The sequence below is a fragment of the Oncorhynchus kisutch genome, linkage group LG1, assembly GCF_002021735.2.
Source record: "Oncorhynchus kisutch isolate 150728-3 linkage group LG1, Okis_V2, whole genome shotgun sequence".
Taxonomy (NCBI): domain Eukaryota; kingdom Metazoa; phylum Chordata; class Actinopteri; order Salmoniformes; family Salmonidae; genus Oncorhynchus; species Oncorhynchus kisutch.
In genome coordinates, this window is record NC_034174.2 from 45,648,838 (window position 1) to 45,664,035 (window position 15,198).

At 42.8% G+C, this 15,198-nt stretch overlaps 1 protein-coding gene across 2 annotated transcripts in view; it reads left to right on the forward strand.

Annotated features, from left to right (window-relative positions):
- The window catches only part of LOC109892964 (peroxisome proliferator-activated receptor delta-like), a 38,227-nt gene extending 32,176 nt beyond the window's left edge, over nucleotides 1-6,051 (forward strand). The window contains exons 3-8 of one of the 2 annotated variants that reach the window (XM_020485896.2): nucleotides 574-725; nucleotides 939-1,077; nucleotides 1,196-1,416; nucleotides 3,328-3,534; nucleotides 3,781-4,024; nucleotides 4,201-6,051. In XM_020485896.2, the coding sequence (XP_020341485.1) occupies nucleotides 574-725; nucleotides 939-1,077; nucleotides 1,196-1,416; nucleotides 3,328-3,534; nucleotides 3,781-4,024; nucleotides 4,201-4,448 (1,211 nt within the window). In that variant the 3' untranslated portion in view covers nucleotides 4,449-6,051. The remainder of the gene's footprint in view (nucleotides 1-573; nucleotides 726-938; nucleotides 1,078-1,195; nucleotides 1,417-3,327; nucleotides 3,535-3,780; nucleotides 4,025-4,200) is intronic. The other variant, XM_020485905.2, reaches the window with a different exon arrangement.
- Nucleotides 6,052-15,198: the final 9,147 nt, after the last annotated feature.

The following is a 15,198-nucleotide window of genomic DNA, read 5'->3' on the forward strand; positions in this document are numbered from 1 at the left end:
GGGTCTCCGAACCATTAGCATTCTTGGCATACCTCCTGGGCTCCACTGGGAAAACTCTTTGGCAGGCAGCAGCAGAGATCAAACCCCAGGGAGGAACTGGCTGGAACACACCAGCAGATTCCTGACACACTCGCACATATCGAAACATGGACATGAGCACACACAGCTCACATTGCACATATACATAACATCTTGAGGTAGCGTTGGTAAATTGACACATAGCCCAGTCATACCCAGAGCCAAATAAATACTATACAGACTGTCCAGACTGGTGTCACCAACAATAACTTTTTAGTTTGTAGTCTTGACTCGAGTCTCGTCCTTGTCTTACGTTCAGCTCTGTACGGTCGTTCCAGTATTACAGAGAAATTCATTCAATGCTTTCATATTACACATGTTTTATGTGGATTGTGAAATATGAGTAATTGGACCATTTCACTAGTTCAAAATATAATACCAAGACATTTTATATAAGGAGATGTTCCTTGTCTGGTCATGTGATCAGGACCAACTCCGGTCCCTAGTTAAACTCAGAAAGGACCATGTAATAACAGAACCTCTCTCCGTCTCCAGATCTGTCCCAGACGTCGTCTCCATCGCTGTCAGACCAGCTCTTCCTGGGTCGAGAGGAAGGGACGGGGGCCGGGATCAACGTGGAATGTCGGATCTGTGGAGACAAAGCCTCGGGGTTCCACTACGGAGTACACGCCTGTGAAGGCTGCAAGGTGAGGAAGCCTAGAGGGAAGGCATGAGGACATCCCAGGAGACTCCCAGGATGTCAGTGTTTTGGAGTCGCCCACTGCATAATTCAGAAATCTGACCTTTTCACTTTTCCAATCAAATCTGCTGCTCTTTATATCTAATCATTTAAAAATTTCTATCTAATATACATTTAGCTTTTTTATTTTATTCAAACCTTTGATTACTCTTTCTCTCAGGGCTTTTTCCGCCGGACCATCCGTATGAAGCTGGAGTACGAGCGCTGTGAGCGCAGCTGTAAGATCCAGAAGAAGAGCAGGAACAAGTGCCAGTACTGCCGCTTCCAGAAGTGCCTGCTGCTGGGCATGTCCCACGACGGTGAGACACACACACACACACACTGATCACCTTTCCGTTCCCTCATTTTCACTTTAGACAAAGTCAAGGATGTGTACCCTGTGAGCATACCCAATTTATGGATGTACACTGTTCCCAGCGATCCGGTACGGCCGCATGCCGGAGGCGGAGAAGAGGAAGCTGGTGGCGGGCCTTCTGGCGGGAGATACGGCCCCGACCACCAACCCCAACGGCTCGGACCTCAAATCCCTGGCCAAGCGGGTCAACAACGCCTACCTGAAGAACCTCAACATGACCAAGAAGAAAGCTCGCAGCATCCTCACCGGCAAGAATAGCTCCAGCCCGGTAGCGTATCCATATGTAAATGAAATATAATACTTTTAACACCAGCTCAGTACTGTATCCATATGTAAAAATGATACATATAATGCATTAACACCACACAACACATTTGGCAGTGATTACAGCTGTGAGTCTTTCTGGGTAAGTTGCTAAGAGCTTTGCATGCCTGGATTGTACCATTTTTGCCCATTTGATTATTTTCAAAATTCTTCAAGCTCTGTCAAATTGGTTGTTGATTATTGCTGGACAACCATTTTCAGGTCTTGCCATATATTTCATGCAGATGTAAGTCCAAACGGACACTCAGGAACATTAACTGTCTTCTTGGTAAGCGACTCCAGTGTAGATGCGGCCTTGTGTTTTTAGGTTATTGTCCTGCTGAAAGGTGAATTCATCTCCCAGTGTCTGGTGGAAAGCAGACTGAACCGGGTTTTCCTCTGGGATTTTGCCTGTGCTTAGCTCCATTCTGGGTCCGTTTTATCCAGACCATAACGGTTATAAGCATACTGGTACTCTGTAATGTGTTGTATTGGATTTGCCACAAACATAACACTTTGTATTCAGGACAAAAAGTTAATTGCTTTGCCACATTTTAAGTATTACTTTAGTGCCTTGTTGCAAACAGGATGCATGTTTTGGAATATCGTCTTTAAAAAAAAATCTGTCCAGGCTTCCTTTTCACTCTGTCAATTAAAGGGGATACCTAGTCAGTTTCACAACTGAATGCATTCAACCAAAATGTGTCTTCTGCATTTAACCCATCAGAGGGGTGCGGGGGGGCTTCTTTAATCAACGTCTGTTATGGCCATTAAACTCTGTTTTAAAGTCACATTTGGCTTCATGGTGGCATCCCTGAGCTGAAAGGGATTTTCAATGTCTGCTTTTCAATTATTATTTTTTACCCATATACCAATAGGTGCTCATCTTTGAGAACTATTGGAAAACCTCCCTGGTCTTTGTGGTTGAATCTGTTTTGAAATTCACTGCTCGGCTGAGGGACCTTACAGTTATCTGTATGTGTGGAGTACAGAGATACCAGTGATAACAAGGGGGTTGAAAACTTATTGACTAAAGACATTTTAGCTTTTTATTTTTTCATGAATTTGTAATGTTTAAAAACATCATTATACTTTGACATTATGGGGTATTGTGCCAGTGACACATCTACATTTTAATCAATTTAAAAATTCAGGATGTGAATACTTTCTGAAGGCATTGTAATTGTTACCCAGAAATGATTTGATAATGTAGCTGCTGCATTGGGCCTTGAAGTAATTTCCATGCACTTCAATTGTGTCCATGGCCATTTTTGATTCTGTCATTTCAATCCACACTAATCGAAGTGACAAGAATGTCGCCTACACTCCAGAAGGGCACTTTAGCACCAAGGAGCATAGGCTATACTGACTTCACCTCTGCTCACACTGCCTGGCTCTCCAGTAGCGTTGGTTGCCTAGCAACCTAGCTGCTGTGTATGAATGTGTTGTAAAAATCCTGCTTGCCTTGATGCCTTATCACTGTTGTGTCTGAGATCGTGGAGGACAGGGCAATGGGCCAAATGTCAGTGTCACTCAGAACAGCCTACTCTTTTTCATGAGTTGATTTACAGGTTGGCTGTGTGCTTATTTACATTTGAGTCATTTAGCAGACACTCTTATCCGGAGCAACTTACTTACATTAGTAACATTTTTACATGTTTTTTTTCTTCCCCATACTAGTCCCCCATGGGAATCGAACCAACAACCCTGGCGTTGCAAGCCTCATGCTCTACCAACTGAGCCACACGGGACTTGTCTGCAAACACTGTCTTCCTAAACTAGGCCCAGGCAGAATGGCCTTACAGAATGCAATTTCAAGTGAAAGGTCTGTTTTGTGTTGTCATACTGCTATTACTTAACTAAATAACCCCCCCCCCCTCTCCTCCCGTAGCCCTTCGTGATCCACGACATGGACTCGTTGCACCAGGCTGAGAACGGGCTGGTGTGGAACCAGCTGATCAACGGGACGCCGCCCAACAAGGAGATAGGGGTTCACGTGTTCTACCGCTGCCAGTGCACCACGGTGGAGACGGTCAGGGAGCTCACGGAGTTCGCCAAGAGCATCCCCGGCTTTGTAGACCTCTTCCTCAACGACCAGGTATATACAAGAACACACCAATTATCAATCAAGACCAGGTACAGTAAAGTAACATTCAATCAAATCATCAATCCATAGTTTTGTTGGGTGAGTCATTGTACAGCCAGGAATGTCATCTATAGTTGGCTATATAACATAAAACATGTATACATGCTGGGCAAAAACCCAGTAAAAAAAAATATTTAAAAAAAATTGAGATGTTGGACTAGTGATATTCAGGCTGCTGTTCTCCCTCCCCCCCACCAGGTGACGCTGTTGAAGTACGGCGTGCACGAGGCCATCTTCGCCATGCTTCCCTCGCTTATGAACAAGGATGGGCTTCTGGTGGCCAACGGGAAGGGCTTTGTGACCCGGGAGTTCCTGCGCAGTCTGCGGCGGCCCTTTAGCGAGATCATGGAGCCCAAGTTTGAGTTTGCCGTTAAGTTCAACGCCCTGGAGCTGGACGACAGTGACCTGGCCCTGTTTGTGGCCGCCATCATCCTCTGTGGAGGTACGTGCTGGTTCTGTACTGGTACTACCATTTTATAATTCAGTACTATGCACTGTCATAATAAGCCTAGCCAAGCTGAGCTTAGTGCTGAAATCGTGTACAAGTTTGTTTTCTACCAGTTGACGTACAGCATACTAAACCGCTTCTCCCACTCCTCCACTCTCTCATCCTCCCAGACCGTCCGGGGCTGATGAACATCAAGCAGGTGGAGGAGATTCAGGACAGCATCCTGCAGGCCCTAGACCAGCACCTGCTGGGCAACCACGCTGACTCACATTACCTCTTCCCCAAGCTGCTCAACAAGATGGCCGACCTACGCCAGCTGGTCACAGAGAACGCCATGCTGGTCCAGAAGATTAAGAAGACTGAGTCAGAGACCTCACTGCACCCGCTGCTGCAGGAGATCTACAAGGACATGTACTGACTGGACTGAACTGGTTTTAGCTTTCTACAACAGCGGTGCTGTTCACTCACTCCTGTTTCCTGTGAGTGGGAGTCACAGGGGGTGCATGTTTTTTGTTCCAGCACTAACACACCCGGTTCAACTCCTCAGCCAATCAATCACGACCTTGATCAGTTGAGTCAGGTGTGTCAGCGTTTTTATTCTAATGTTTTTTTAAATAAAAGCCTGAGGAAAACGGATACCTGAAATGGCAATGTGCTGACTGGTGGGAGTTATGACTATGAATATAGCTGCACACTCTTGTTTCCGATGCAATTGATTTCTAAAGAATCACCATAGTTTGGGCAGCAAACTGCCTTCATCAGGGTCTCTTGACTGTCTGGACTGGACGGAATGACATTCTGATTGGGAATGGAGCAATGGACTAATACAAAGTAATACACACCCTACCACATATTAAACATGCGTGGAAGTGGTTGGGTGTCCCAAATATATATGTATATTATAAAACCTGATTTGAGCTGTTTCAAGACATAATTGATGCTGTTGTATAGCAGGCTTTTAACTGTGGTTGGACAGGACTGATACAGTTGACTGCTTGTAGTCTCCTGCTCTCAATGTGGTGAAGGTGCAGAGGTATTCCAGGAGAATAGCAAACAGCTCCCCAACCAACGCCACAACAAAACCAAGACTACTTTTATTTCCCCGCTTCTATTTTTTGACCGATGATCAGCATTGCTATTTTTATACAACAGATTTTTGTAGTCTCTCCCGATGAGGAGTGTTTTTTTACAACGGTCAACCCACCCTGAACTGCAGGGTTATCATCAGACTGTTCTGCCATTTTGTTTGTGCTACAAACTCTCTGAGGTTGTGATGCTGATATTCAGAAAAGGGATGGTTCTGCTTGCCAGTAGAAATAAGAGGGTCGTCGGCAACCATGGGCGTCCCCTTTCCCATTCCTAAGGCCCTTACCCTGGAATCAGCTATCACCAAACCCCCTTAACTCGCCTTTCCTCATATGGATACCTTCAGTACAAATTCACACCCGTCAACCTCCCAATTCATCTACCAATCATAGAACGGTTTTGATTGATAAACCCCCCCCCCCACACCCTTCGTGTCATTTCCCCAGACACTATCTGATAGTAGGAGTTAATATTTGTACCTTCAAAGTTTAATTCCCTCCATGCCACTGAGCCCCCTCCCCTCCTGTTAGACCAGGAAGTACATGGACATACTCAGTCAGTCTCACTTCTCAATGGACACACATATATATACATTTATAGATTCTTACAACCTCCTAACCTCAATACCTTTTGTTTTATTTTGTGTACAACTGTTGGGTCTAAAACCATGGGACAATTCTGTGTTGTCATACTGTGAAGGTTAACCTGACCCTGGGGTCTGTGTAAGATGTTTCAATGTATGATTTTACTTATGTTTACGCTAGATTACTTATACATAATTGAAGTATTATTTGTATGTATTTTTTCAGCCAGGCGGTGTTCTGTAACCTGAGCACTGTCGATAAGCCAAACTCTGAAGCCGGTCTCGTGCTTCCCAGTCAAAACAGTTCACGCATATATTACGACAACATCATGTGACGTTTTTGTTTTGTTGTTCGGCAGGGTTCTTTCCGGCTGTTCACGCACACGTTTTTTTTTTCTTGAGGCAAGTGTAAGTTCAGTAGCCGACGCCTACGCCCCTTAGTCGGTGATAGGTCAACAGTAGGGGTGGGAACTATGAACCGGATTGTTCAAAGAAGTATATGCTGTCATTCAACGAGAAAGCGCAGCAGCAGCCAGGCCCTACTGTCTGCACTGCACTACTAGTTTTCATGCACATTATTTCACTTGATGTACTGCATCAAACATCTAAGACCTCCTCGGTGAAAACGTCTTTTTTGGAGGAAGTGTTGGCTCAAGAGGGATAAATAACAGTAATATTGCCACTTTTTTTTCTTGTTTTTCAAGAGAAGGTTTTAAGGGAGTACGCAAGCACAAACGCTTCGCCTAGCCGAGTTCTACCGGGAGCAAACCGAAACGGATGCCTTAACAGTAAAAATCTCATTATGATGAGCTTCCCACTCTTCTCATTCTTCCACAGAGTAGGGGGTGAAAAATTTGGCCAGCTGTCGGTCAGTCGCACAGTCTAACTAAAGACCATTTTGTAATACTTTGAGAGAAATGGATCCTCCTCCTTTAGTTGCTCCCCTCCTCCTTTCCATCTTTCACTTCAGTCACTGGTCTGAAAGGCCTGATCACATGAAAGCAATACAGAGAAGACTTCTGTGGGAATTCCACCATAGACTTGACCTATCCCTTCCTTTTTTCAGTGATCAACTGAAGGGGGTTAAGACATCACTGCTAGAAACATATTGACTTGTTCTATTGCTCTGGACAAACCCATCATAATACTGAAGCTGTTGGAATTCTTAGTTGCAGGGGGACCAATCTATTTTGCCATGAGAGGAAATGAGTTTATCCTCTATTCTTTAGGTCAACCAATCATGGTAACTGATGAAATACTGCATGTCCTACATAGAAATTATTTCGATATGTAAATCTATTTTTATTATGTTCTATATTGTGACATACAATTTATTTTAGTTTTTGCAGTAATTCTATTATTACAGTACCTGTTGAAAGTTTGGACACATCTACTAATTCCAGAGTTTCTTCTTACTTTTTTCTACATTGTAGAATAATAATGAAGACAAACTATGAAATAACACACATGGAATCATGTAGTAACCAAAATATATTTGAAATTCTTCAAAGTAGCCACACTTTGCCTTGACAGATTTAGCACACTCTTGGCAAGCTCTCAACCAGCTTCATGAGGTAGTCACCTGGAATGCATTTCAATTTAATTTGTGGAATTTCTTTAATGCGTTAGAGCCAATCAGTTGTGTTGTGACAGGGTAGGGGTGGTATACAGAAGATACCCCTATTTGGTAAAAGACCATGTCCATATTCTGCAAAGAACAGCTCAAATAAGCAAAGAGAAATGACAGTCCATTACTTTAAGACATTTCATTTCAAATGTTTTATTTCAAGAACTTTTAAAGTTTCTTCAAGTGCAGTCGCAAAAACCATCAAGCGCTATGATGAAACTGGCTCTCATGGGAACTACCACAGGAAAGGAAGAACCAGAGTTACCTCTGCTGCAGAGGATAAGTTCATTAGATTTAACTGCACCTCAGATTGCAGCCCAAGTAACAGACACATCTCAACATTAACTGTTCAGAGGAGACTGTGTGAATCAGGCCTTCATGGTCGAATTGCTGCAAAGAAACCACTACTAAAGGACACCCATAAGAGGAAGAGACTTGCTTGGGCCAAGAAACACGAGCAAGGGACATTAGACTGCTGTAAATCTGTCCTTTGGTCAGATGAGTCCAAATTTGAGATTTTTGTTTCCAACCACCGTGTCTTTGAGATGCAGAGTAGGTGAACGGATTATCTCTGCATGTGTGGTTCCCACCGTGAAGCATGGAGGAGGAGGGGGGCTTTACTGGTGACACTGTCTATGATTAATTTAGAATTCAAGGCACACTTAACCAGCATAGCTACCACAGCATTTTGCAGCGATACACAACCCATCAGGTTTGCCCTTAGTGGGACTATCATTTGTGTTTCAACAGGGTAATGACCCAAAACACACCTCCAGGTTGTGTAAGGGATATTTGGCCAAGGAGAGTGATGGAGTGCTGCATCAGTTGACCTGACCTCCACAATTCCCCGACCTCAACCCAATTGAGATGGTTTGGGATGAGTTGGACCGCAGAGTGAAGGAAAAGCAGCCAACAAATCCTCAGCATATGTGGGAACTCAAGAAGCTGGTTGAGAGAATGCCAAGAGTGTGCAACACTGACATCAAGGCAAAGGGTGGCTACTTAAACAAATCAAAATATATTTGAGATTCTAACACTTTGTTTTGGTTACTACATGATTCAGTATGTGTTATTTAGTTTTAATGTCTTCACTATTATTCTACAATGTCGAAAATAGAAAAAATAAAGAACAACCCTTGAATGAGTAACTGTGTCCAAACTTTTGAATGGTACTTACTGTATGTGACTCCTTGCCCATACAGGAGATGGGTTGCCAAATTGTTACAGTTGAAGCGCTAATTCAAAAGATATGTCTATTTTAGCTCACAGGAAGTTGCTCAAGCACAACTCACTGATCTGATGCTGACTACCTACAGCAGAAATGTTCTCACAAGGTTGCATTGGCAATGTTCTGTTGCCAAGTTGAAACGATGATGATGATGATAATAAAGTGATGTGTTCAACCACCTGTTCTGGTTACAGTATGCTGTATCCACTTGGAGTCAGTGTAGTTTCTCCCCCTGAGCACCTTTTTTTCTTCCTCTAACCGTCTTCCTTTCTCTCAGTAGGAATATTTTTATTTTCTGCTTTTTGTCTGATGCCCCTGGATATGTCATTGTCACAGACCACCTGTGGTTATTATTAAACTTTTATTGACACTTTTTGTGTCAGTAAATTTCTAGAGATATGGTTTGGTGCTGAACTGTTCTAAGTTGCTGTCCATGCTCTTGTCTCTGACTGCTTGCAGACAAATGACTACGCCGCCCCCTCTGAATTCCCTTAACTAGCAGCACTATTACTTAACTAAAGAAGTTGTCAATAAAAACCCTTTTCCTTATTGCGTTTCAGTTACTGAATAGAACACGTTACAATGAAATGTCAGTAAAGTATTACTGCTGCACAATATATTTTCCAAGAGCAAAAAGCTAAAGAACAAAAAATATAAGAATCTCAATGGTTGACTGATTAATTTATTTCCCCATACAAATGTATGAACACAGCTAGCAAAGGTCTGAAATATTCTACCGTCTACAACTGCATAGTGTGCATTTCCTCCCATTTAACTTCTCTGTAAACACCTGGTGTTAACTGATGGAAATAATACGATTTCTACCTTATGTATAGAACTTCCTACAAATGGTTGAATTAAACATTCGGTAATACTTTTGATGTGTCTCTTACTTGCTTGACTACATGTGATGTTCTTGTTTTCAATTATTGGATTAAATCTCACTAGCATCACTCTACAGGTGGTATCATCATTGGATCTGATTAAGTTGATGCCATGCAATTTATTATTTATTTTGAGGACTGCAACCATAGAAATATAATTGATTTATACAAATTAATAAGCTATTGTCAACTTCCCATCTATGGTTATTTTACTCACTGCTCAGTCATATGTCACCCTATTTTTATCACTATTTTATCAGGGAGTGAGCCCTTAGGTCTCTTTTACAGATGAGCCCAGAATTACAGAAAATATAAATACAAAATGCAAGCAGAAAGAAAAATGAATAACAAAGTTGTAAGTTAAGCTTTTTGAATTGACCTAGACAGAGGCACAAATAACTCAAATGTAAGAACATGTTGAAGATTTTTTTCCACAAATGAGGTGCGAGAGAACTAAAAGCTGATTTACTTAACTCGGTTGAGACCAAAGGAATTTCCAGTTAGCCATCCCTGAGACCGGGTGTAAAAAATAGTTTGGAAGATGCAACTGGGGCCATGTAAATAATTATGCTACTCATTTTAAATCCACTGGTGGTACCTTTATGTGAACACAAAAGTCTGTGTGACCATGAAAGTCTGTGCGACCAGGCACAAAAAAATCATTTTGTTGCACTTTAAAATGTGCATCCTGCGACCTACTGTGCGGGATGGAAACAGGATCCCCCCCCCCCCCCCCCCCCCCCAAACGTAACAAATTACGTAATTAATTACGTAATTAATTACGTTACGTAATTAACAAAAAATGTAATCAAATAAATCAAACAACAATTACTGTTGAAAAATAAACAGATATGATCCCGACACAGGCTCAAGTGAAGCCTGTGAGGGCGGGACGTTTTCCGGGGTCAGTACACCTCGCAAGTCTTCAGATGTAAAAGTACCAAAAACGATTCTGCAACAGCCACAAATGTGCAGTTTATTGGACTTATTTGAGCCTTGAGCCGTACGTACAGCTTACAACTGTTGCAAAGAAACGCCACAAAATCCACATTTTTAACACACGGTATCTTCAGTGGCAGAAAACATTTACTTCATGCTGTGGTGCATGCATTAACATATCTTCACTAGCATCACGCGCTGCTTAATTAGTCCTCAGCATCCAACTATCCGACCCGCGTTGTGACGTCAGAACGCGGCCAGAGTGTCGCCTTACGGTTAATGTAGTCATTCTACAGATTCAAAATTGGCCTACAAATGCTTACATCATTTGCATTATGCCAGCTGAATCTCCCATAGTAACCGTGCCATTGCAAAAACAAAACAAAGCTAAATATAAGGTGGCATGGCATGTAAGAGGATAACGCTCTTCTTTTTATCTTAAAATTAAGAAAATAGGCGCAAAATTGTAGGAGTAGACCCTCCCACGACTGAACGACTGAGAGTGCTTACGGTTACTGTACTATAATATAGATGATTTACCGTTTATCAATAGTTGGATATTGAAATTATTCTATAAACGTTATGCTTTTAAGCTAATAGCCTATTAATTGATATTCCCGTGTCCATCCGATCCTCTTCTTTAGTTGTCTGTCGATGTTGTGCAATGTTATAGGCTTAGATGTAAATGTTTATGTTGTTTATAATGGTTGGAATCCAGCCGTTGAATCAATAAATGATTGTAGGTCGGGAGGGGTGGTTAGGTCAGGTAGGTTACCCTGCCTGTCTAATGCTTCTCTCCTGTGACAACGGGACACCCTGGGGCCACGGCGCCTGGTAGATGATTGATAGATAAGACTATTAATTACTTTTAGATGGGGGTCCCTTTTATAGGGCTGGGGGGACGGGAGTGACGTCATCGTGGGGTAATTTGGAATGTCAAGTCAATAAGCATTACTGGTAATAATATTTTTTTTTTTTAACTCAGTGGATATAAAGTGGTCAACAGCTGAATGTAAGAGGACAGGGCAAATTTGGAGGTGGACATCTTCCCGCAGCTTAGAATGCTTCGCATATTATACTATATATCAGGGGTGGGCAACTGGCGGCCCATGGCCCCCGTTTGGTGGGCCCATGGATAAAAAATTAAAACATTGGGTGGGGGGGAACTCAGTCGGGTCTCAACTTAGAGTTAGTGGGGGCCCTCATGATGAGTTCTGTCATTTTGTGGCCCCCACCCCCATCAAAGTTGCCCATCACTGATGTAGATAATATGTTATATGTTTGACATCATATGTTTACATCATATCTGCAAGGAACATCTGAACCAAAGAATGAACTCTGGTCAAAAGCTGTGCGCTATATAAGGAATAGGGTGTCACTTGAGATTGACCCAAAGATTGGTGCAAAGCACAAAAGACAATTGATTAGTGACCTTTCACATAATTTGTCTTCATGTATCATTGGAAGTAGCCTAGTCGCAAACTCTCAGTTAATGTGTGTGTGTGTGAGAGAGAAAGGAGGGGGAGAGAAATAATATTTGTGCAAAGGAGACAGAGTGCATGTGTCCATCTGTTTACAAATGTAAGTGTGTGTGTGTGTGTGTGTGTGTGTGTGTGTGTGTGTGTGTGTGTGTGTGTGTGTGTGTGTGTGTGTGTGTGTGTGTGTGTGTGTGTGTGTGTGTGTGTGTGTGTGTGTGTGTGTGTGTGTGTGTGTGTGTCAGGTCTACCGACTGTCAGGTGACAGCCTGTCGCCACTGGCTTCCTTCCTGAGAGTGTTTTCTTTGTTGAGGTGTGAGTGTGTGCGTGCATGCGTGCCTGTGTGAACTGCATGTGAACCCAATGAGCTATGCCAGATGAATGCGTTCAGCAGATGTGTCTGAACAATGACACTCCAGAGACCTCACTGACCCTCCAGCTATTATTTTTCAAGGACAGGCTAGGCTCAGGCCAGGATATCCAGCCTACATGCAGAGTGGAGCCCACCGAGGGTTGCCTGTCTACCCAGACTCCTTGCTCCAGCCAAACCCTCCCAATTCCCTGGGAAGCCTAACCTGACATTTGTTTGGAACTCGGACTGTTACCCCCCACTGTGTTTGAATGGGGATAGGATTGTGAGACTGTAAAAGCTAGCAGATAAGCACTTAGTTTACAGGCATTGTGACAATTATTTATGATTGATTTTTGTCTTATGAGTTAACTCAAGTCTCTCGTCAATTTTTTATTGAACCTTTATTTAACTAGGCAAGTCAGTTTAGAACAAATTCTTATTTACAATGACTGCCTTGTTCAGGGGCAGAACGACAGATTTTTACCTTGTCAGATCAGGGATTCGATCCAGCAACCTTTCAGCAACCTTGGCCCAATGCTACCTGCCGGCCCCGCAGGATACCTCAATTCCCTTGTCGCTATAGTGCAAGGGCATCAGTATTACCAGAGTAGCAGCCCCTTATCTCTACTTTGTATTATAAATGGACCTTGGATTTTATAACATATCACTTGGGCAAGGCAGGTCAGAGTTCAGCATGAATTCAGGATTTGGCCAAAGCTTTTGATATGGTAGAACATTCCATTCTTGTGGGCCGGCTAAGGAGTATTGGTGTCTCTGAGAGGTCTTTGGGCTGGTTTGCTAACTACCTCTCTCTAAGGAGTGCAGTGTGTAAAGTCAGAAAAGCTGCTGTCTCAGCCACTGCCTGTCACCAAGGGAGTACCCCAAGGCTCAATCCTAGGTGATCCTAGGATTTTTTTGTTAAATGCTCTGCAACAAAGCTTTCATAGTGTCCAACAAGCTTTCTCTGCCCTTAACCTTGTTCTGAACACCTCCAAAACAAAGGTCATGTGGTTTGGTAAGAAGAATGCCCCTCGTCCCACAGGTGTTATTACTACCTCTGAGGGTTTAGAGCTTGAGGTAGTCACCTCATACAAGTACTTGGGGTATGGCTAGACAGTACACTGTCCTGTTCTCAGCACATATCAAATCTGCAGGCTAAAGTTAAATATAGACTTGGTTTCCTCTATCGTAATTGCTCCTCTTTCACCCCAGCTGCCAAACTAACCCTGATTCAGATGACCATCCTACCCATGCTAGATTATGGAGACATAATTTATAGATTGGTAGGTAAGGGTGCTCTCGAGCGGCTAGATGTTCTTTACCATTCGGCCATCAGATTTGCCACCAATGCTCCTTATAGGACACATCTCTGTACTCTATACTCATCTGTAAACTGGTCATCTCTGTATACCCGTCGCATGACCTACTGATCGATGCTTATTTATAAAACCCTCTTAGGCCTCACTCCCCCCTTTCTGAGATATCTACTGCAGCCCTCATCCTCCACATACAGTGCCTTGCGAAAGTATTCGGCCCCCTTGAACTTTGCGACCTTTTGCCACATTTCAGGCTTCAAACATAAAGATATAAAACTGTATTTTTTTGTGAAGAATCAACAACAAGTGGGACACAATCATGAAGTGGAACGACATTTATTGGATATTTCAAACTTTTTTAACAAATCAAAAACTGAAAAATTGGGCGTGCAAAATTATTCAGCCCCTTTACTTTCAGTGCAGCAAACTCTCTCCAGAAGTTCAGTGAGGATCTCTGAATGATCCAATGTTGACCTAAATGACTAATGATGATAAATACAATCCACCTGTGTGTAATCAAGTCTCCGTATAAATGCACCTGCACTGTGATAGTCTCAGAGGTCCGTTAAAAGCGCAGAGAGCATCATGAAGAACAAGGAACACACCAGGCAGGTCCGAGATACTGTTGTGAAGAAGTTTAAAGCCGGATTTGGATACAAAAAGATTTCCCAAGCTTTAAACATCCCAAGGAGCACTGTGCAAGCGATAATATTGAAATGGAAGGAGTATCAGACCACTGCAAATCTACCAAGACCTGGCCGTCCCTCTAAACTTTCAGCTCATACAAGGAGAAGACTGATCAGAGATGCAGCCAAGAGGCCCATGATCACTCTGGATGAACTGCAGAGATCTACAGCTGAGGTGGGAGACTCTGTCCATAGGACAACAATCAGTCGTATATTGCACAAATCTGGCCTTTATGGAAGAGTGGCAAGAAGAAAGCCATTTCTTAAAGGTATCCATAAAAAGTGTTGTTTAAAGTTTGCCACAAGCCACCTGGGAGACACACCAAACATGTGGAAGAAGGTGCTCTGGTCAGATGAAACCAAAATTGAACTTTTTGGCAACAATGCTAAACGTTATGTTTGGCGTAAAAGCAACACAGCTCATCACCCTGAACACACCATCTCCACTGTCAAACATGGTGGTGGCAGCATCATGGTTTGGGCCTGCTTTTCTTCAGCAGGGACAGGGAAGATGGTTAAAATTGATGGGAAGATGGATGGAGCCAAATACAGGACCATTCTGGAAGAAAACCTGATGGAGTCTGCAAAAGACCTGAGACTGGGACGGAGATTTGTCTTCCAACAAGACAATGATCCAAAACATAAAGCAAAATCTACAATGGAATGGTTCAAAAATAAACATATCCAGGTGTTAGAATGGCCAAGTCAAAGTCCAGACCTGAATCCAATCGAGAATCTGTGGAAAGAACTGAAAACTGCTGTTCACAAATGCTCTCCATCCAACCTCACTGAGCTCGAGCTGTTTTGCAAGGAGGAAAACTGATAGAGACATACCCCAAGCGACTTACAGCTGTAATCGCAGCAAAAGGTGGCGCTACAAAGTATTAACTTAAGGGGGCTGAATAATTTTGCACGCCCAATTTTCCGTTTTTGATTTGTTAAAAAAGTTTGAAATATCCAATAAATGTCGTTCCACTTCATGATTGTGTCCC